The following is a 24,231-nucleotide window of genomic DNA, read 5'->3' on the forward strand; positions in this document are numbered from 1 at the left end:
AGAAAGAATTCTAAACTTTATGCTTCTACTTGAGGGGGAGCCTGAAAGTTTGAAGTACTGGGACTGCATGGGAGCACACTTTGTTTTTCTTACTGCATTTTAGATAGGCCCTCTTGAAGGTAGAATGTGTGTAAAGTTTGTTGCGGAATAAAAGATGTAATGCCAGCCTATCTATTTTTTTATTTTAGAATGGAGAATCTGGAAAAGAGATGGATGATGACAAGGATGCAAATAAATCTGAGATCAGCTTAGTCTTCGAAATTGCTCTGAAGAGGAATATGCCCGTCAGTTTTGAGGTGTGTGCTCAGAAGATAGCTTCCATTTCCCCTCTCTGCATGGTTATTTTAAACAAATAGGTAAAATTAACTGGTATTCTAATTTTTTAAATTGCTAATTTGTACTTTCTTAAGTTCAAACTCACCATCATGAAGTGATAATAGGCCCAGGAGAGAATAAAGCTTATTATATATATTATAGTATCACAGATGTCTGCTGATGTTTCTCCTCTATATTAAATAATTTGTATGTATTATATTTTAATTTTCATCTTAAAGGGTTGCTTTTTAAATGTGAATTCCCAGTAGGATTTTGTTTGCTTGTTTGTGTTTTAATCTGTTTCATATGTGAGAGTATAAACAGTAGAACACACCCTGATAATTTCCGCAGGTACAAAGCACTGACTTTGGCGGCACATCGCCATTCTCATCATCCTGGTCTCTTGCTCCCTCTCCTCCTGCTAACATGCACTCGCTGCCTCCTGAGCTTCTTAAGTGCTCTTCAGTGCAGCGGTTCTCAGCCTTTCACAGGGCTCACCCGATTCCTAACAGTAGCAAAATGACAGTGATGAAGTAGCAATGAGAATAATTTCATGGCTGGGCGTCACCACACATGTGGCACTATGTGAAAGGCCGCAGCATGAGGAAGGTTGGCAGCTACTGCTCTAGGGTTAACTGCTGTCCGTTTGATCCCAGCTAGACAGCACAGGATCCCTGGTGGCATAGTGGTTACATGTTGAGCTGCAGTCCACAAGGTCCACAGTAGGAAATCACCAGGTGCTCCTCGAGAAAGACGAGGCTTTCTGCTCCCATAGTTACAGTCCCGGAAACCACTGGGGCAGCTTTACGCTGCCCCATAGGATTGCCATGAGTCAGGATTTGACTTGAAAACACTGAATTTGACTTTTAAGAAAGCACAATGTTTAAGGTAGGCATTTTTTACTTATTAAACTAAACTGTTTTGGTTTTAATAGGACTTCAGGGTGTACTTTTGCTTTAAGGTTTAAAGATGTCAGGGCAATAGTTTTAGGGGTTCGCCTAATCTCTATGGCTTCTGAAAGTCTGGATTCCACAGATTTGGTGTTTTCAGAAGGATCAAATTAAGAATATTAACATTGTTATTTAATGTTGCTGAAATAATAATCAATTTCTGTTAGCTATTTGAAGGTAGAAAAAAATTAACTTTAACCCTCCTAATAAATTATTAAGAAATAATAAAGCCAGTCTCTATGACTAGATAACTTTGTTATGAATATCTTTATGAAATAGTATGGAATTTAGAAGGAAATATTTAAAAAACGATTCTAATATCCCCCCTATGAAGAGTCATGAGTTTTGCCTGGAAAATCCGCAAGAACCGAAAGAAAACTTTAAATAGCCTGGACAATCCTTCTTCATAGTTCACACACTTGACTTGTTGGCAGAATCCCTACAACTTGCTTGTTGTCTTCTAGAATTCAGTTTTAACCAGTTGGAGCAGCTGATATCTCTGCCCGTAGCAGATTAAATGAGTCCCTAGGTAGCGTCAGGTGGTGGGGCCGTGAAGAAGAGAGAGGCCGTCAGTAAGATGGATTGATTAGGGCTGCACGGATGGGCCCAGACATATAAGAATAAGTGTGAGGATGGCATTCGACCGAGCGGGCAGTGGTTCCTTCTGCCGTGCACAGGGTTGCTGTGAGTGGGAACCGACCGTGGGACCTGAGAACGACGACAGCAGATGGAGCAACTGGCCAAGTGCTGGACTGCAAGCTGGTAGCTGGTGGTTTGAACCCACCAGAGGTGCGTGGGGAGACTAGCCTGGCCGTCGGCTTTCACAGAGCCACAGGCTTGATCACCTTATGGGACAATTCTGCTCTGAACATGTGAGGTTGCTATGGGTCAGAGCAGCTCAACAGCAGCCAACACCACCATCAGCAACAGATGAGAACGGAAAGGAGACAGTGTGTTTGAAGACTCACTGATCCTACAAAGTGTAATAGGAAAATGGAAACTAATTGTACATCCTAAAAAAATTATTGGATGTGGGGCCTTTACAAGGCAATTTTATGAATCTGAATTTTGGGGAGCATCAATATAGTATAGAATATTTGATGTTCATAATGATAATCTAGTGTGAGCAGTCAAAGGTTACATGCTTAGTTTTATTCAGTTCACTGTACTGTGGGGGCTTGTGTGTTCTTGTGAGGCTGGCACTGTGCCACCAGTGTATCGGATACCAGCAGGGTCACCCACAGTGAACAGGTTTCAGAGGAGTTTCTAGACCATAAGCTCCCAAACTTATTTGGCTGAAAAGCCCCCTTTTCAGAAAGGAAAAGAAGGGGGGGAAATTTCAGCGTCCTGGGCAATGAGAAGTCTTGCACTCTAGGCAAGATAAAATGTAAGTCGCTGCTTCTGCAGCCCCTTTGGATCATTCTAACACCCCCAGCGGTCAGTATCACCCACTTTGCAAAACATTATTCTAGTATAAGAGTAAAAAGAGGATTCACTTCTGTGGGATTAGCTACCGAAAACTTTCCGAATCGCAACAGATCGTAGTCTGATACAGTGCCAGAAGATGAGACCTTCAGTTGGAAGACAAGTCAGAATGAAATGGGAAGAGCTCCCTCCTGAAAATAGCACCGAGTGTAATGATGGGGGGAGCAAAACTTTCAGGGCGTTCATTTGTTGATATGACTTGACTCAAAATGAGAAGAGACCATTGCAAACATCCATTAGGAATCAGAATATGGGACGTTTTAATCTCTGAAAACTGAAAGTCATCAAAAATGAAATGGGACACAGGGAGCTTGATATCCTAGGCATACGTGAGCTGAAATGTACTAGTGTTGGCCATTTTGAGTCATTGCATCATATGGTCTGTTGTGTTGGGAATGACAGATTGAAGAGGAAGGGCATCCCATTAATCATCAAAAAACATATCACTATCAAAGTACAGTGCTGCCACTAATAGGATAATATCCTGTTTCCCCAAAAATAAGACAGTATCTTATATTAATTTTTACTCCCAAAGATGCGCTAGGTTTTATTTTCAGGGCGTGTCTTATTTTTCCATGAAGAAGAATATGGTATACATTTATTGTTTTATTAAAAGAGATCTCGCACTTCCTGTCTGCTCCAGCTGCGCTACAGTGAGCTGTGTGGTGGCGCCCACCGCTAAGGTCCAAAGTTACGGTAGCTGGGCAGGGGGGCCTTATTTTGGGGAGGTCTTAATTTTGGGAGGTGCCTTATATTTCAGCGAGAGGCAGAACTAAGTAGGTCTTATTTTCAGGGATGTCTCACTTTTGGGGAAACAGGGTATCTAAATGAGTACTATGAAGTCCAGTAACTATAGCTTTTATTCAAATTTATATACTAACCATTAATGCCAAAGATGAAGACATGGAATATTTCCCCCAACTTCTACAGCCTGAAATTGATCAGATATATGCAATCAGGATAAGTTTATAATAACTGGTGATTGGATTTTGAGAATTGGAAACAAATAAGGAGTGGCAGATGGAAAATATGGTTTGAATGACTGTCTCTTACACAGATTACTGCTGGCATTTGAAATACCGAGGCATAACTTTTGGTATTAAAGCAACATACAGGCCACCATCAAATGACAGACAAGTGTGGGGAGACATTAGGGTGAGTGAAATAAGTTAGTTGCCAAAGGACAAATTATATATATATATCTCCAGACTAGGTTTATACGCAGAAAGAATCAGTCTTTAATGGTTGCTGGGGGAACAACGGTGGAAGAGAGAGAATCACTAATTAGAGATTATACAAGTATTAATTATGTTGAAGGGAAAGACAATAAATAATTAAACAATACAGGGAACGTAGCATACTATGTATGACCTAGATAAAGGTGGGTGATGAGATGTACGTAAGAATAAAGGGCCATGATAAAAGCTGTAACCTAGCCCTGCAACATTAGTCATAACAACGAATTTATGAATGGATACATAGGTAAATATGTATGTTGATGGGTGATGAGGTTGTACTGGAGTACATCCACATACATATATAGATACAATTGAGAAAGATTCCTATTTGTAAATGTTGCGTGCAAGTTCATATATATGATAGAGCACAGAATAGGCATAGTTATAGACAGTGCTCAGGAATCTGGGCTGAACTACTGGACCTGAAAGCTAAGTCCCATAGCTTCAGGGAGCATCTAGCTCAATTGGAAAAATGCAGTTTATAAAAATGTTACACATCTTAGCTGGTGAGTAGTATCTGGGGTTTTTAAAGCTTAGAAGCAACCATCAAATAAGCAACTATTGTTCCCTTTTCATGTGGAGCAAAGGAGAACGGAGCTTTAACTTAAGGTAGCAAGTAGTCTGACAGGTTCATAACCCATGTGAACCATGGCCTCCTCTCACTTGAAGATCAGAAGTACTAGATGGGTCCTGGCTACCATTACTATCCACTCTGACCAGGACCACAATAGAAAGTCTGGTTGAAATGGGTATGAATTTAGAACAGCAACAAAAAGGACTTGTCTGAAAGAGTGTAGAGCAGCGGTTCTCAACCTGTAGGTTGCGACCCCTATGGGGGTCAAATGACCCTTTTTTGGGTTGTTTTTAAAATAATTTTATTGGGAGCTCATATAACTCTTATCACAATCCATACATACATTCATTGTGTCAAGCACATTTATACATTTGTTGCCCTCATCGTTCTCAAAATATTTGCTTTCTACTTCAGGCCTTAGTATCAGCCTCTCACTTTCCCCCTCCTTCCCCCACTTCCCTCATGAACCCTTGATCATTTATAAATTATTATTATTTTGTCATGTCTTACACTGTCCAACATCTCCCTTCAACCACTTTTCTGTTGTCCATCAGCCAGGGAGGGGGTTATATGTAGATCCTTGTGATTGGTTCCCCCTTTCTCCCCCACCTTCCCTTTACCCTCCTGGTATCCCTACTCTCATTGGTACCAAGGGGTTTATCTATCCTGGATTTCCTGTGTTTCCAGCTCTGATTTGTACCAGTGTACACCTTCTGGTCTGGCCAGATTTGTAAGGTAGAAGTGGGATCATGATAGTGGGGGCAGGGAGGAAACATTAAAGAGCTAGAGGAAAGTTGTATGTTTCATTGTTGCTACACTGCACCCTGACTGGCTCGTCTCCTCCCCAAGACCCTTCTGTAAGGGATGTCCAGTTGCCTACAGATGGGATTTGGTTTCCACTCCACACTCCCCTTCATTCACAATGATATGATTTTTTGTTCTGGCTCTTTGGTTGTCTGATCCCTGATCCTATGAACACCTCGTGATCACACAGGATGGTGTGCTTCATCCATGTGGGTTTTATTCCTTCTCAGCTAGATGACTGCTTGTTTATCTTCAAGCCTTTAAGACCCCAGATGCTCTATCTTTTGATAGCCGGGCACCATCAGCTTTCTTCACCACATTTGCTTATGCACCCGCTTTGTCTTCAGTGATTGTATTGGGAAGGTGAGCATATGGAATTCCAGTTTTAATAGAACAAACTGTTCTTGCATTGAGGGAGTACTTGAGTAGAGGCCCACTGTCCATCTGCTACCTTAATACTAAATACTAAACCTTACTTCTTAATACTAAACCTATTAGTATATGCACATAGATCCCCATTGTCATATAAATATATTTACATATGTACATGCCTGCATTTAGATCTCTATAGATACCCTTTGCTTCCTACTTCTTTCCTCTATTTCCTTTTACTTTCCTCTTGTCCCACTATCATGTTCAGCCTTCATTTGGGTTTTAGTTGTTCCTCTCAGTTACATTGTCATTGATCAAACCCTATCAGGCCTCCTACATGCTCCTTGCCATCGATTTTTGGATCACTTGTTCCCTTGTCCTTGGGTTTGTTAACACCTACATCCTTTCCCTTGCCTCTCCCTCTCCTATGTCCCCCCAGAACCGTCGGTCCACTTGTTTTCACCTTCAGATTGTTTATCCTGCCTATCTTGTCTAGGTAGACCTGCAGAGATAATGATATGCACAAAGCCAAGACATAGCAAAACAAAGAACAAAAGAAAACAAAGCAGCAGCAACAACAGCAACAAAAAACCCTGGCTATCAAAAGGTAAAGAGCCTGGGGTCTTAAAAGGCTTGCAGGTAAGCAAGCGGCCATCTAGCTCAGAAGCAACAAAGCCCACATGGAAGAAGCACACCAGCCTGTGTGATCACGAGGTGTAATGGGATCAGGCATCAAGCATCAAAGAACAAAAAAAACATATCATTGTGTGCCTATCTTCCCGATATAATCACTGAAGACATTTGTGTGCATAAAAGCAAATGTGGTGAAAAAAGCTGATGGTACCCGGTTGTCAAAAGATATAGTGTTTGGGATTTTAAAGGCTTGAAGGTAAACAAGTGGCCATCTGGCTCAGAAGCAACAAAGCCCACATGGAAGAAACACACCATCCTGTATGATCACGAGGTGTCGGAGGGATCAGGTATCAGGCATCAAAGAACAAAAAATCCCATCATTGTAAATGAGTGGGAATGCAGAGTGGAGACCCAAAGCCCATCAGTAAGTAATGGGACACCCCCTTACAGAAGGGTTGTGGGGAGGAGACAAGCCAGTTAGTGTAGCAACAATGAAATGTACAACTTTCCTCTAATTCTTAAATGCTTCCCCCGTCCACCCCTCTATCATGATACCAGTTCTACCTTAGAAATTCAGCTAGACCAGAGGATGTACCCTGGTACAGATAGGAACTGGAAGTACAGGGAATCCAGGACATGATCCCTTCAGGACCAGTGGTGAGAGTGGCAGTAACAGGAGGGTGGAGGGAAGGTAGAGTAGAAGGGGGAACCAATTACAAGGATCTACATATAATCTCCCTGGGGGATGGAAAAAAGAAAAGTGGGTTAAGGGAGACGTTTGACAGTGTAAGATATGACAAAATAACAATTTATAAATTATCAGGTGTTCATGAGGGAGTGGGGGGGGGGAAATGAGATGATACCAAGGGCTTAAGTGGAGAGCAAACATTTTGAGAATGATGAGGGTAACGAATGTGCAAATGTGCTTGACACAATGTATGTATGGATTGTGCTGAGAGTTGTATGAGCCCCAATAAAATGATTTAGGGGGAAAAAATAGTTCCTGGCTCACCACACCCTCTCAATCATTTGTTTTTCTGTTTATTTTTAAAAGGCTGCCGAATGGGTGTTAGGTGGTATCTCATGGGAGTACCTTTTGCATATCCAGAATGGTTAATGACCGAGACAATTAAAAAACAAAACCCCCAAAACAACAACGGGGTAGGGGTGGGGGAGAAAAGCCTGTAAATAGTTCAGGGTCTGTTTGTTGACCTTTAGGTGTGTTTTCTGGTCGAGTGATTTTTGGTATTCCCTGGGGACTTTGTTGCTCTGTTCCCCTTGCTGTTCTATTGCACACTCAGTGTTTGGCTTCAGTATGGTGGGGTCAGAACAGGTGCAGTTCCTGTACTGTTGTCCCCCGTAGTGCTATGAACCATGAGTGTTGTGTCTCGTAGTAGGGCCGGCCCTATAGTCCTCTCTGTGCTTTGGCTGCTCTGAGTGGGAATAATTTTATGGTTGAGGGTGGTCACCACACATGAGGAACTGTATGAAAGGGTCATGGCATTGGGAAGGTTGAGAACCACTGGTGTAGAGGAACCTGACAGACTGCTGCCCTAACACACTCTTGGTCCTTGAAACCGAAGACACTTGTTAGGTGTGATTGAGTCCACACTGACTCATAGCAACCCCGTCCGCCACAGAGCAAAGCATTGCCTGGTCCTGCGATTCCCACGACTGTTCTTATGTTTGAGCTACTGTGTCGCTCCTTTTGAAGGAGAGCCTTCCTCTGTCGCTGCCCCTGGAGTGTACCAAGCACGATGCCCTTCTCCAGGGACTGATCTCTGCTGACATGTCCAAAGTACGCGCGACAGAGTCTCACCATCCTTGCCTCTAAGGAGCATTCTGGCTGTCCTTCTCCCAAGACGGGTTTGTTTGCTCTGTGGACAGTCCACGGGACTTTCAGGATTCTTTGCCTGCACCATCCTTCAAATGCACCGAGTCTTCTTCCTTATTCAGGGTCCAGCTTTCACAGGCCTATGAGGAGATTGAAAATAGCCTGATGTGGGTCAGGTGTACCTTAGTTTTCAAAATAACTTCTTTGCTTTATAACACGTTAAAGAGGTCTTGTTCAGCTAAATCATGGATGGGCCTATAAAATAAACAACCCTGTGAAGAATGTACTTCCTAGATCAACTGAAGGGATCAAAAGAGCAACCTTTGCCCGAAACCAAAGATGAAAGGGCAGCAGGGGACAGTGAAGCCCGATGAGTGGAACTGGACAATGCGCAGTAGGATATGGCAAAGCACTGAGGCATTGTGGGATTACACCCAAGGTCACAGGTGTTTTGTGTGAATTTTTCATTCGAAAACATTTGCTATGTTAACTTTCACCTAAAACACAATGACATGCTCAAAAGCAAAACAAAAGAAAAAGGTCACTACTGTGATAGAACTTCATCAGGCAACATATTAAGTACATGTAACAAGGGAGCCATGTGAGGAATCCTGAGAGCAAGGTGAACTGAAGTGGGAGCGGCTTGGGACTGCTGCATCTATGAGGTGCGAGCATTCTCCAGAAATGTTCATTGACAAGGGCTCATCTATATTTTATTATGTTCTTTTCCTTAATGTGTCCATTTCTTATTTGCAATAAAGTAAGCAAATGGATAGGCCCCAAACTAAAGCATGTTTTTCAGTCAGCGGGGTTCGATATGTAGGCTGAGCAATAGGCTGTGTCTAGCCACAGTAAGATGCAGCCTGCTCCCTCGCAGCATGCTTGATGCAGCTATTTTGTGCTCCCAGAGAAGCTGGATAGCCACAACTAGAAAAATATCTGCTTTAAAATGACAATAGCAACATCAGGACGGGATTGAATGTGCTTATTTGGCTTTCTTTTCCTTCACTTTGATCCTATTGAGTATTAGGCTTGTCGTTAATGAGGAGCCCTGGATCTCTTAAAGCAGCGTTTTAGTTTTGCCAGGCATCCTGGTTACTAATTTGAATTTGATGATCATGAATGGTCGGAACACTTGTCCTGTCACTGCACATCCCAGTGCCTGTGCGTTAATGAATGTTCTCTTTTTACTTGGTAGGTTATTAAAGAAAGCGGACCACCTCACATGAAAAGCTTTGTCACTCGGGTGTCTGTAGGAGAGTTCTCTGCGGAAGGAGAGGGAAATAGCAAAAAACTCTCCAAGAAGCGTGCTGCAACCACGGTCTTACAGGAGCTTAAAAAACTCCCGCCTCTTCCTGTGGTTGAGAAGCCAAAATTATTTTTTAAAAAACGCCCTAAAACCATAGTGAAGGTAAGCACGGCCTCAAAAACGTTCCTTCATTTCACTAAGTATTGTGGTTGTAGAAGATAGTTTTCCCCGAAGACAGGCATCTGAACGTAAGGGTTCTGTGGAGTCGGCAAAGGAGAATGCGGTATTCCGTTTTTAATTACCTGTGTACTTGCACTAGATCCCTGGGGTGGCTTAAGCAGTTTAGGATCGGCTGCTAACCTAAAGGTAGGTGGTTCAAACACTCCCAGTAGTTCTGTGGAAGAAAGGTCTGGTGTTCTGTTTCCATAAAGACCGTACCCAAGAAAACTCCTGTGGGGCAGTTTTATTTTGTAACACATGGGGATGCCTTAGTTCAGAATCTGCTCTAAAACATTGTTTTTTAAAAATATATGTACATGCATTTATTCATCAACTAAGAGTATTACTTTACATATGGTTTCTTTTTATGGTTTCAAAGTTCCTTCTTGGTCATGACCTCTTGAGCATAATGTTTATGGCAATGTGTAATGTAGGTGTTTCCCTCATTTTACAAATAGTTTCACAAAAGAGGTTCAAAGAATGTGCTCACTTTCTTTGATTCAGCTCTGACCCGACAACCGGGCTCTCTAACCCAGGGATGGGTTTTTTGTTTGGGTATGCCGCCTTGCTGCATAGTAACCTCTGACACCCGGAATCCGTCGTGGATTGTTGGATGATCGTCTGACTAGCACTCGGCCCTCTGGCAGCAGCAGACCAGTTAGTTACACTGCACTCCGCGTGCCAGCCGCTGCCCCACACTTTGCTTCATCTCTTTCCTCGTCGGAGCAGCCATGGGAGGATCAAGATCACCTTTTGTGCCCATTCGCTCCAGCACCTGTACCTTGCCAAAGACGAATACAGACGTAGCACCCAAGCTTCTCAAGAATGCTTCTTTTAGTGCATCAAATTTTATTTATATATTTTAAAAATAATAAAGCACAAAAGTCAGAGGGGTGAGGTGAATCACCACTGAGTGCAGAGCAGTGCTTTCTGTTGTCGTGTGTCCGGGACGTGAGGGATACTGGAGTTCCCCACTTCCAGGAAAGGCTGACCTTGCCAACTCCTCCTCACCTATTGAACCGTTCTTGTCTTTTCCCCGATTGGCTTTACACATCAGGGGTGCAGGATAAAATGTGACTTATCTGTGATGAATTTCTTATGTTAAGATTGTACAGCAGCACAATTTAGACATTGGGAGGTTTTATCCCTATATAGCCTTGTTTTATTTGAAAATACATACCTGGACAATGTTCCTTTGAGGGAATTACAATGAATAAGATGAAACAGAATGGGTATAAATTGTTGAATGTAGAACTGTTGAGCTATTCTGTAAACCTTCCCCCATTGCACAGTGAAAAATTTACCCCAAAAGTACCCAAATGCATGTATAAATACATGTTGTTTTTAATAAATGCTGCTATTATGTGCCCAAGAAGATATAATAATGTAATTAGTGATTCCCGAAACAGCATTTTATATTATATGTAAGGTAGACTACAAATAATCGGTACATAGATATAATGAGGATGAGTTGTACTGGTTCTGAGGAGGACTGGTTTTCATTTTTATGCTGTAATCTCACAACTAGGTAGTAGGACATAATAGCATTACATTAAAAAACGAGTTTTATTAGTATGTATTTAGCATATCATACAATGCAAGAGTTTGTCATATTAACATAGTTTTGCCGTCATTGCCACAATCAATTTTAGAACATTTGCTTCCTTCTTGTCCGCACTGTCATCAGTTGCCATCCTCCCCTGCCATAACCCCAAGAAAAGCATTATTTTTGAGGAAGAAAACAAAACAAGCAAAAAATAGCATTAAATTCCCTTTGGCTAGAGGGGGGGAGTGCGGGGTGGAGACCCAAAGCCCATTTGTAGGCCACTGAACATCCCCTTACAGAAGGGTCTTGGGGAGGAGACGAGCCAGACAGGGTGCGATGTAGCAACGATGAAAAATACAACTTTCCTCCAGTTCCTAAATGCTCCCCACCCCCATCATGATCCCAATTCTACCTGGCAAGTCTGGCTAGACTAGAGGATGTACACTGGCACAGATAGGAACTAGAAACAGGGAATCCAAGGTAGATGATCCCTTCAGGACCAGTGCTGTGAGTGGTGATGCTGGGAGGGTAGAGGGACGGTGGGTTGGAAAGGGGGAACCGATTATAAGGATCTACATGTGCCTCCTCCCTGGGGGACAGACAACAGAAAAGTGGGTGAAGGGAGACATCGTACAGTGTAAGATATGACAAAATAATACTTTGTAAATTATCAAGGGTTCATGAAGGAGGGGAGAGCAGGGAGGGAGGGGAAAAATGAGCTGATGCCAGGGGCATAAGTGGAGAGCAAATGTTTTGAGAATGATGAGGGCAATGAGTGTACAAATGTGCTTTACACAATTGATGTATGTATGGTGATAAGAGTTGTATGAACCCCTAATAAAACAATTTTAAAAATTCCCTTTGGCTCAATTTTAATTTTGAAATCTGCTCTGAACAAGTTAGCTAACTTTTCTAGTCTTCAGTTTCATTTGTAAAGTGGGAATAATAGTTAAACTTCGTAGGATTATTATAAATACTAACTGAAAAAAATTAATGGAACACATGAATAATTATTAAGCACTGACTGTTAATGCTAAGTCGCTCTGGTGGTTGACCTGATTAAACATTGGACTACTAGCCACAAGGTCAGCAGCTCAAACCCACCAGCTGCTCTGTGAGGTGACATGTACAGCCTCGAAAATCCTAAGGAACACTGGCTGACTCTGTGCTGGAGGGTAGGGTCGCTGTTAATTGGAATTGATTCAGTACCAGCCCAGTTGTTGGTGTTTTTTTGTTTGTTTGTTTGTTTCTTTGTTTTTACTGTTACAAGAATAAGGAGGTGCTCAATAAATATTCACTACTGCTAATTTCTTTAAATCTGATATTGTCACTTGGTATATGTTAGTGAACATCTTTGATATATATATATATATATACATTCACACACCCACAGTGATAGAAGAGCAATATTTTACATCAGACCAGCAGCACAAGACTGTATATAACTCCCTCTTCTCTGTTCCACTAAGACTAATCCTAATAAATTAAGAATAGGAAACTCTTTGGCTAAAAAATAAAAATACTTGTTTTGGAACGTCTAAGAATAGGGAAGCATTTCTATAGTAGAACATAACTTTTAACTATAGTGATGAAAAGGCAGCCTAGACAAAAGCTAATATAAAAATGTTATTCTCCAGAGGGAACAAGCGTGTTGAATTCTCAAAACTATTTGCTACTGCCTCCAGCTTATGAGCATATTTTTCCATCTCCGTCTTATCCATCATTCAGATCTCTGCTTCAGTTTGACTTTGTCAGGGGAGCCTTCCTTCACCAGTCCTCCTCCACTCTCAGACTGTGTATGCTAGCTCCCGCGTGTTTGCTCACATACATCACACTTGGAATTGCTTATGCCATGTCTGTCTTGTGTTAAAATTAAGTCTATAGATATCCTCTGAAATGTAAGGTTACTTTGAAAAAACAACATTCATGTCATGAGTTGGAATCTAGATCATTTAAAATATGATCACACTTCACTCTGTGCCAATAAATGCATCAGTTGGAAGAGTATCTGCATTTTCAGTTTTCCTCACGTCTTTGTATGTCTTAAGTGTCTACAGTCTCTAGTTCCTTATATTTAGTACAAATGCAGAAAGTATCTGTTGATGATTTGTCTTGATTTTATTTAGAATAATAAAATACCATAGTCTTCCTTGATCTACTTACTCTGTGATGTAGCTGTTATTTCCATTTTGTAGATGAAATACAACCAAGAAAACATAGCTGAATCCGATTTCAAATCCAGCCATTCATTTCTAACTCCAGGGCCCACTTGAAACTGATGGATTGTGAACCCCATGTGGATTTTAAGATTTGCTCAATTAAATGAACCTGTTGAAATACAAGACTGGTCTGATGATGTCTTTGGGTCTTCTGCCCTGTTTTCAGTGTAGATTGAATCTTGAAGATGAAGCTTCAAGGAAAACATTCCAGTCTTGGAGATAGAATATTTTCTGGACACAACTATGACATGACTGTCTTTACTGTGTAATGGGATGATAGGCTAACACTTGGTGTCCAAAGGATGATGTGCCAGTCAGAGGAAGGAACGAGGCATTCCTGATATTCTCAGAACTCCATTATTATCTCATTGGATTGATTCGTTTGGTCGTTGGAATCTGTGTCAGCAGCAGTTTTCCCTGGAACGTGAAGCTGTTCTTAAAGAGACGTGAATAAGATGAAGACACTGTAACATTCGTTAGAGTTGTACTGCTTCTGGAGGGTCACATCAGCCTTTGTGATCTGCACTGCCCATCAGGTCTCTTTCCTTATTATGTCACAGGCACCTAAACTCTGTGCCCAGCCTCGTCACCTTTTCTTCTCTAAGCCTGTTTCTTCTTCAGTGTTCCACATCACAGGGACTGACACTGGAGTGTCCATTCCAGCAACTGAGAAGAGAAAGCCAGGAGTCCATTTGAACTTTTCTTACTCTTTATATCCAGTCAACCTTCATGTCTTTTTAATTCCATCACCGAAATACTTCTTAAGTTGATCCATTTTTCTTACCCTTCTTCTCCTACCCTTGTGTGGAATCACCTCTGGCCTGATTTGCTGTTTGTTATCACTTGAGGTTGAGTCATTCTATGTGTACCTAGCAGATTGCCGGACCTGTCTTTTGTGGTGCCTTTGGGTTGGTGGTGAGTTTGAACCGCCAACCTTTTGGTTAGAGTTTGTATTTAAACATGAGTACTATATTATCCAAGGACTCCTGGACAATTATAATAGGGTCTTAGATTTTTTTCCCTCCTTAATTTTATTTATTTTTTGCTGTTGAGAATGTACATGGCAACATGGATACCGGTTCAGCAGTTTCTATGTGTACTACTTAGTGACATCGATTACATTCTTCACGTTAATGCAACTCTTTTTGCTGGCCTGTTCAGAGTTGTCCCTCCCATAGTTACATAACTGCCTCCTAATGTTTCTATCTAATTTTTTTAGCTGCTGTTATCAATTTGGTCCCATATAGATGCTCAAGGCCAACCTCTTCGACTATACTGTTTGTTTGGTTTGAAAATTAAACAAAAAATCTTTCGGGAATATTTTGGTTTAAGGTTTAAAGAATAGTAGTTTCAAGGGTTTTCCCCCTGTCCTGCCTTTAGGGAATATAGATGACATCAGAATATGAAATTCTGTTGTACATTTCCCCCCTTTAATCAGGATTCTTCTATGAACTCAGATCACAATGCTCAGTAATGGAAGGGGGATGCCATCCAGCTCTCTTGCTCTCATGACAAAAGAGGCAGTTTCCCAGGAAGGCAATCAACCATACATTCCATATCCTCCTTTTCCTGACTCACCTTCTTTCTCTGTTGCTCCAAATGAATAGATACACTGTATATACTCAAGTATACGCTGACCTGGATATCAGCCGAGACACCTAATTTTACTACAAAAACAGCATAAAAATGTGCCAAAAAATTTTGGCTTATACTCGAGTGTATATGGTAAATTGTTAAGCATAATAGGTTTTAATTGATCTATTTAAAAAAATCATTTTATTAGGGGCTCATACAACTCTTATCACAATCCATACATACTTCATTAATTGACCTCTGCCCAAACTCCAAAACCAAACTCTACCACCAAGTCACTTGTGACTAATAGTGCACCTATTGTATAGAGTACAACTGCCCCTGTGAATTTCTCAGACTAAATCTTTACGGAATTAGAAAGCCTCGCCTTTCTCCCTCAGAGCTGCTACTGGTCTTGAACTGCCTGCCTAATAGTTAGCATCCCAACATGTAACCCACTCTGCTACTAGGGCTCCCTCTTCCACCAAAAGATTGAAAAGAATGGGTTTTAGGGCAGTTGAAAAGAATGGGTTTTAGGGAGACATCTGATCATGCTATGTCTCTGCCTAACACATTTTAGTGGGTTCCAGTTGCTCCTTTGAATAAATTCCTAGATCCTAGATCCTCAGTGATAAACAAAAGACTCTGCAAGATCTGATCCCCGCTACCTCTCAAGTCTCATCACATGTAATCAAATTCCTCAGTCATCCCGACCTCCTTTCAGCTGCTCAGATATGCCATACGTGCTCCCCACCCCCCGTGCCTCAATCTTCACCTATCTTCCACCATTTTCCGTAATGAGATATCTATAATTCACCACGTAAAGTGTATTGTTCAATGGTTTTTGCTATATTCACGGAGTTGTGCAACCACCACTGCTGTTAGTTTTCGGGCGATTTCATTATTCCCCAAAGAAACTCTGTATCTCTTAGCTGTCAACCACAGCTGTCACCCACATCCAGGCTCAGATTTCCCTGTTCTAGAAACAAGCATATCCAGTCTCTTGAGACTGGTTTCTTAAACTTACTGTAATGTTTTTCGGGTTCATTTATGGTATAATTTATATCAGAGCTTCATTTCTTTTTATTACTGTTGCTATTTTATATTGCTATTTCTTTTTATTGTTAACTCTCCCGCACTTTATTGTTCATTCACCAGTTGATGGGCATACAGGTTATTTCCATCTGAATAGTGCCGCTGTGAACATTCATCCACCAAAGTGTTGCCTGGTCATGTTTTTGCTTCTCTCAGCTAGGTACTAAGGAGTAGATTTGCTGGGTGAACACTTAACTCTTGGGGAAACTACCAAATAGTTTTCCAAAGTGTCTGCCTTGTTCTACTTTCTCAACAGCAGATGATGTAGTAGGGATTTTCCACATTCTCATCAGCAGTTTTTATCATCCATTTTTTTCACACCCCTACCAAGAGTTCTTCATACCTGTCTTTTGATTAAAGCCTTCCTAATGGAGCCCTGGTGTCACAGTGGTAAAGTGCTTGGGCACTAACCAGAAGGTTGGTGGTTCGAATCCAAGGGAGAAGATGTGGTAGTTTCTGTAAGGATGTACAACCTTGGAAACCTGATGGGCTAGCTCTACACTGACTTGAAATTGACTTGAGAATGGCAACAGACTTCTGTTGGGTTTAATGCATATGAGTGATCTCAGCATGGTTTTGATTTGCTTTTCCAAGAACTATTTTATGATTTAAAAGATACTAAAGGAATCACGAACCTACCCTCTTATGTTAAAAGCAGCACTGTGGCTAAAAGAGAAGTTTATTTTGGTTGTGAGGCTCTTAATCCCTATTCACTGCCATAGAGGCGATTCTCACTCAGAGAGACCCCACACACGAGTAGAACTGCCCCTGTGGGCTAGAGAGTCTGTAATCATATGGAAGCAGACGGTCTCCTTTGTCTCTCTCTCAACAGAGTGGCTGGTGGGTTTGAACCATTGCTTGTGGTTATCAGCTCCACGTCTAACCCATTAGGTTCTTTAGTACAGTAGAAATATGATGGGCCCCTGGAGGTGATAGAGCTTTTAGATAAGTATTATTGTCTGCCTCATATGGAAGTTTCTGGTCCCGGCCTGCTGAAAGCTGGGATTGTATACTTTCCCTTCTTGTTGTGTGTGCTCACGATCGTTAGTTCTGTGCCTAGAATGCCGGCCTAGTCTGCTAGGGCTAACTGGAGCAGTAATACCAGAAATAGGAGGCTTTTAAAGAAGAGAGGTTTATTTTCTCCCAATTCAGGAGTCTGGAAGTCTGAATTGAGAGCACCGGCACTAGAGAGCCAGTTTTTCTTACTCAGTTTTCAGTAGCTGGACTCGTTAGAGTAGACTTGGAGACTCATCTGCCTGGATTAACGTCAAGAAATGTCTGTCTGTTCTCTGTGTCTACTTGTTTGTCTGTCTTTGCTGCTCCGTAGGTTTGTGAACCACTGGACGGCAGTGAGCTTTTTTGAGGTTTAGTCATTAGGTTAGAAGTCCTGGTGGTGTAGTGGTTATGCGTTGGCCTGCGATCCGCATGGTTGGCAGTTTGAACCCACTAGCAGCTCTAAGGGAGAAAGACTGGGCTTTATACTCCCATAAACAGTTACAGTCTCAGAAATACACAGGGGTGACTGTGAGTTAGCATTGACTTGATGGCAGCGAGTTTGAGTTTGAATCACCAATAAGGTCTCTTAACATTGGAAAGCAAACATTATGTACATTCATATATCATAAACTGGTTTCTGACTCATAGGACCCCTATAGGACAGGGTAGAACTGCCCATGTGGGTTGCTGAGACTATAATTCTTTACGGGACTGAAAAACCTCTCTTTCTCCCTTGGAACCACTTGCTTGGAAGCCCAGCATTTTTATATAGACCGCTGGGGCCTCCTAGTTACATACCCGGAGTCCCTTATTTATTATGGGGGTTCCAGTTTTAGGGCTCCAGAGGAAGTAGAGGGGCAGCGAAAAGAGGAAGGCCTGCCACAGGATGGACGGACACAGTGGTTGCCTCAGTGGTGAGGATGGCGCAGGACCGGCTGTGTGTCCTTCTGTTACGCATAGGGTCGCTAGGGGTCACAACCCACCTGATGGCACCTGACAACAGCAACACCTAGTAAGTCTAGCATAAGTCGAATATATCATTTTTTACTCTTTATTATTGCTGCCTTTTATCAGTAGTATCTTTGTAAATGTGATGGTCTTGATCTTTGTCGCATCATCAGATTTACATGATGCAACACTGTACATCGTACTGATGCTGAAAATTGTGTCCTCCAGGGGGTAGAGACAGCTATAAGAGCACTTGTCACTCAAACGAGTCATAAACCAGGAATTCCCTGTATAGGTATAAGATTCTAACATCTAGGAACATAGTTGAATTTGTTACAAAATACCTCCCCCCCTCTCCCAACCCATTTCTACCCAGTGGAGCTGGAAGTGCCTCCTGAATCATCACGTGCCTCCAAATGCTCCCCTCCTCCGAAAACCGTCTAGTTCCTCCTCACCATGCCTGGGCGTTACTCTTCTCCCTTATGTTCTTAGAACACCTGTTAAATTATCAATATATTGTATTGAAATGATCAATATACTGGTCTTTTCTAATCAGCTGTACAGCTGCCCAGTGGTGTTTTCTTTTCCTTTCTGCCCACGGTATCTCTACCACAAAGCCTGCATGGTACGTCCTTAATAAATCTTTATCGTACTGAATTTTTGTGAAGATTGTGTTTACCTGTGTATTAGAGTAGTCTAGCATAAAAGTCAGGTGAAGGCTTTATCAATCTAAAGAATGTTGAATTTTTTAAAAATTGCTTTGGATAACAGCTATAATTCCGAATGGAAATAGGAACCCTTTTTTGCTCTGGTGAAATTTGAGTCACGTTTTACACGTTTACTCATAGTCGTAGGTGATCAAACATTTGCAAGGGGGTTCGAAAGAGACCAATTGCTTGGCTTTGCTGATAGAGCTCCACAACTCACTACATGTAGGGCCCGTGGGACAGGCTAGAACGGCCTGCCCCTGTGGGTGTCCGCGACCGGCGCTCTGTACGGGAGTACGTAAGGGCCTCTTTCGCCCCATTTGCTTGTAAGGTAGCCATTTTCCGAAAGTGTTGGATTCCTTTAAGCTATCACATAATAAAAAGGTTGCATGTTTGCCATCTCAAGTGTGAATTTGGTTTAAGAAAAAATCTAATTCCTGAGAAATCAAATCAGTCTCAAGCTTTCTTCTTCCTCCTCACCTCCATACCCCTCCCAGTCATTGCCTAGATGTTCGTTTTATATGGACAGCACAAAGGCCTTGTTTTTCACAGTTAATCCCCTTGTTTATGCTTCCTTGAGATTAGAAAAGCATAAGACAGCTAACTTTTTAAGTAGAAGGCCCTTTTTCAGGGCTGCCTTTTGGATGGAGAAACTTATCTTTCTGAGATAAGGAAACTGAGGCTAGTGATCTGCTGCCATTTAAAGAAGTTCAGTGTGTTAATCTGACCTTGCCTGCACCCGAGTGACTGAGGCCAAAGGACTTAGAGATTCCTTTGATGTGAGTAAAGTTAGCCTTCGGACAGTGGCTGCCCCTCCTCTCCCTTCTATTCTTTCCTTCTGGCCATTTCCAGCACAGCTTCAAGAGTGGACTTGCATTGCCCTGGGCGGATAGCATTGACCTGCCTCCCTTGAATGGGGCCAGCTCCCTTCTGATTTCTGAGGAGAAAAGGTATCCTGAGTGAAGATAAAATCTGACAGCAAGCTTTTGTACTTCTGCGAAGTACTCTTGCTTTTACCTCCCTGGCTCCTAATTCTTCAGTGAAGCTACTTCTTTGAGTTAAGGAATGGGGCATAAGAGAGAGGATTATTGTAGGAGCTGATGCAAATAGGTCTGTTATTTGGACATGACGTAAAGGTGAAATCTGGCATGATTGAAAAAACGGGTTAAGATACAAAGAAAGAAAACTTAACTGGGTTTCAGTCACTCTTAGAACGATTTCACTTCACACTTCTGCCCATATGGCACTCATTATTTTATAAACATCTTTTTTTTGGTCACTCTTTTAGTTTACTTGTTCTTTCCACCCATCCCTTCCTTTCTGTTTTTACACATTTGTATGTAATAGTTACATAAATTTTCATCTCAGGCCTTTTAAATTCCATGCAAGACACTTTCCTCAAACAATAAGATACATGCCCAATTTACAGTGCAGTCATTGTATATTATTTATATGTAAAATTTCTGACTTTGGTTGAAGGGAATCTTGCTCCAAAAATGCAGCATAGAGTTAAACTTTGACTGGGAATTATATATCGATCTTAAAAAAGACACCTAAAGGAACCACACCAAGAGTCAAGGCAAGCTGGCTGAAGCACCATACTTCTTTCAATCAGCATAGTTATTTTGAGAGTCATCCTTCTTGATGTGTATATTAATTGTTGGTTCTGTTTTATTGCTAATTAATATTTTATTGCCTGTAAATACCATTTGGTTAGCCGTTGGTCATCTGTTAAGCTTCCGTATGCATTGGCCTACAAGGCTCCTTAGGGTAGTTGCTTCCTTTCTCGTAGGTAAATACTTAGACATGAAGTGCTCTGGTCACGTGTAGGTGTGCATTTAACTTAAGAAACTGCCAACTGGTTTCCAAGGATTTTACTGTATTACATTCCTGTCAGTAATGTCTGAGAGCTCCAGGTGATGCACATCTTTGGTAACACTTTGCATGGGAAGTCTTTTTATCTTAGACATGTGTGTACATGTATTGTTAGTTGTATTGAATTGTGGTTTTAATTTTCATTTCTCCATTGATTAATAATAGTGTATATTTTTTCATGTAGTGGCACATGAGACCCAAAGCCATTACTTTTGGGTCCATTGTGACTCATAGCGATCCTGTGTGGGATTTCTGAAACTAAAGAGGCTGTACTTCTTCACCAGAGCACACAGCCTCGTCCTCCGTCCAAAGAGCAGCCAATGGGTTTGAACCTCAGCCCGATGCCTAGCACACAGTGCTACCAGTCACTAGTGGCTCGTGAAGCTTGATGAAATACCCATTCAAATCATTTGCCCTAAGGTTTAGAACAGGGGTCCTCAAAATTTTTTAACAGGGGGCCAGTTCACTGTCCCTCAGACCCGTGGAGGGCCAGACTATAGTTTAAAAAATAAACCTATGAACAAATTACTGTCTATACTGCACATATCTTATTTTGAAGTAAAAAAAAAAAAAACAGGGCAAAAACACCCGGCGGGCCAGATAAATGTCCTCGGCAGGCCGCAGTTTGAGGACACCTGGTTTAGAAGTTAAGTTCTCTATTTTAAATAATCATTTATTGAATTTTGAAAGGTATTTGTATGTTCAAGAAATAAGATCTTAAAGAACATGTGATTTGGAAATACTTCTCCAGTCTGTCATTTGTCTTTTTGGAAAAGAAATGATTAATTATAGAGAAATCCAGTTTTTAAAGTTATTTTTTTGTTTTATGGAATGATTGTTATATCTAAGAAATTATTACTTAACCAAGTCACAAAATTTATACTTTTAGGTATTACCTTTAGGTCTCTACACTATTTTCAGTTAATTTTTTATAAATGGTATGATGTATAAAGTTTATATATGTTTTTACATAGGGATATCCATTTGTTCCAGCATATTTGGTTGAACAGCAACCTTTTCTCCACTGAATTATCTTTTCACTTTTGTTGAAAATCATTTGATTCACCATAGATGTGTGGATCTGTTTCTGAACACAATTTTGTTTCATTGATCCTTTTGTCTATTATTACTCTAATACTGCACACACTCTTGATTCCTCTAGGGTCTTGTAAATCTTGAAATCAGGTACTGTGAATCCTCTAACTTTGTTCTTTTTATCCCCCAAAGTTGCTTTGACCATTTATATTTTGCAATTCCATATGAATCTTAGCATTCGCATGTCAGTTTCTAAGGAAAAAGTTGTGAGATTTTGTTTGATTAGTATTGCTGTGAATTGACATTTTGACAGTGTTGTTCCATGAACATGTCTCTTTACTTTTTAGATCTAATTGTTTACTTTTTCTCAACAATGTCTTATGGTATTAGCAATTCTGTTTTTTAATCATGTTATTAAGGGCTCATACAACTCTTTTCACAATCCGTACATAGATCATTTGTGTCCAGCACATTCGTACATATGTTGCCATCATCATTTTGAAAGCACCTGCTTTCTACTTGAGCCCTTGGTATCAGCTGCTCATTTTTTCCCCCAGCAATTCTTTCATAAAGTTTATTGTATTGTGTGTAGTCTGTGCTTTCTGTTTCACTTAGCACTGATCTCACCTTGATGCACGAACCAAGAGTTAATTCAGCCCTGAAATGGATGCCCTGTGCTATTCCATTGTATGAAGCCTCTATAACTGATCCAGTTGCTTATTAATAAACATTTAAGTCATTTTCCTTTTGTCTTAGCTATTTCTAGTAATGCAGCAATGGATACCCCTGTACATAGGAGCTGATATAGATGGGTAGCAGTTTTCAAAGGTTTAAAAGAGGAGACTTCACAAAGTGCGTGGAAAAATGGAATTAAAAGATATAAAAATTTCCCATGAACTTTTTAAAGCTTCCTTATGTGCTTAGGAATAGACTGCTAGGGAATAAGATGTACTACAGGTCTGATAAATTGGCTTCTAGTATTTTCTCCTGTCAATGTTACATTAGAAATTCTGTTACCAATTAGAACGCTCAAGACTTTTATTTTTGCAAGTTTGGGGATGTGTGAAATTTCTGCCAATTTGGTGGAGCATCTCACTGTTGTTTTAATAGCTACTCTCTAAGTCCTGATGATGCTTATAATCTAATGTTCTTGCGCTAAATAATCTGCTGAGGGCACCACTTTTGCTCATTTTTCGCTTAGATTATCTTTCATTTATTACTTTTTAGAGTTTCTTAAAACCGTATGTTAGATGCTTTTGTTGGTTGTTATATATGTTGCAGATACCTCATTCCACTTCATGGCTTGTTTTCTCATATAATCTGTGGGGTCTTTTTGTTTTTTTGTGTGAATCGAAGTTCTGAAGTAATTACAATATTGAGGAGTTAATTAATTATAAAACCATTATGGTCTCAATTTATCAATAATATACCGAAACCTCCAATCCTATAGACGCCCTAGTTTCAGATTCCTTTAGATTATTTTCTTTGCAAATATTTCTAAATGGTTCCTATCTCTTTTCTAGTTAACAGTTTGGAGGTGTGGGAATGGGAAAGGGAACCATTTTTCTAAAGGATCCATTAACAAGTTTTACAAGCATATTTTCAACTTTTTCGTAAATTAATTTTTAGGCTGGACCAGAATATGGTCAAGGAATGAACCCCATTAGTCGCCTGGCTCAAATTCAGCAGGCCAAAAAGGAGAAGGAGCCAGACTATGTGTTGCTCTCGGAAAGAGGAATGCCCCGGCGCCGAGAATTCGTGATGCAGGTACTTCTGGCTTTGACGTTCCTGTACTGGTTTGCTTGTAAGGTATGGGAAAACGTAGAAATCCTCAGCTTGGAATAGAGCCACGTGGAAAGGCGAGTAAGAGTTAATTGCAGAAAGCAAACTGCGCCTCCACTCACAGTACTCATTCACCCTCTTATCCACCCGCCCGTTTGGTGGAAACATTCAAGTGTCAAGGACATGTCAAGACAGACAACATGAGTTTTTGAAGAGACCATGAGTTCATGTCGGTTATTTACCACAGAGTTTATCACTTAGATGCACAATGCCTATCTCTGGCTGGCTTTGTGTTACAATTTGCAGCTGGAGTCTGTTAACTACTGGGAATTGAAAACAAATGAGATTTAGAAATAAAATTCAGCAGGATGGACGTAGTAGATGGACCAGGGCCAAGAGCATGAGCTCGAAGGGAAATTAGGAAAAGAAAGCTGGCTGACTAACTTGCCCCGATACAGAACTGATGAGCTCTCACTATTGCAAGCCAGAGCACGGAATGGTGACTCGTGTACTGGCAGATGGTTAGGGACTAGAGATGAGGTAGAATTTGTAAAATGCCCTCCTCTTTTGCAAATTCATCGTTTGCTAATTCATGTCCTACTTTTGATGAAAACTTTAATTTCCTATTATGAAACTTTCAGACATCTCTGAAGGCAGAGTCACTAGTATTTTGGATTCCCAAAACGCTCATCGCCCCAACTCAACAATTAAGGTTTCTGCCACACTTATTTCAGTGGCCAGCATCTTTTTCCTTCCCTCCTTCCTCACCCTCTTCTTTTGCAA

General features: G+C 41.0%; 1 protein-coding gene across 10 annotated transcripts in view; it reads left to right on the top strand.

Annotated features, from left to right (window-relative positions):
- STAU2 (staufen double-stranded RNA binding protein 2) overlaps positions 1-24,231 on the top strand; it is a 345,263-nt gene that overhangs the window by 136,446 nt on the left and 184,586 nt on the right. For all 10 annotated transcript variants that reach the window (XM_075549568.1, XM_075549571.1, XM_075549567.1 and 7 more), the window contains 3 exons: positions 189-296; positions 9,404-9,616; positions 23,296-23,433. In XM_075549568.1, the coding sequence (XP_075405683.1) occupies positions 189-296; positions 9,404-9,616; positions 23,296-23,433 (459 nt within the window). The remainder of the gene's footprint in view (positions 1-188; positions 297-9,403; positions 9,617-23,295; positions 23,434-24,231) is intronic.

This window comes from Tenrec ecaudatus, chromosome 5, assembly GCF_050624435.1.
Source record: "Tenrec ecaudatus isolate mTenEca1 chromosome 5, mTenEca1.hap1, whole genome shotgun sequence".
Taxonomy (NCBI): Eukaryota; Metazoa; Chordata; class Mammalia; order Afrosoricida; family Tenrecidae; genus Tenrec; species Tenrec ecaudatus.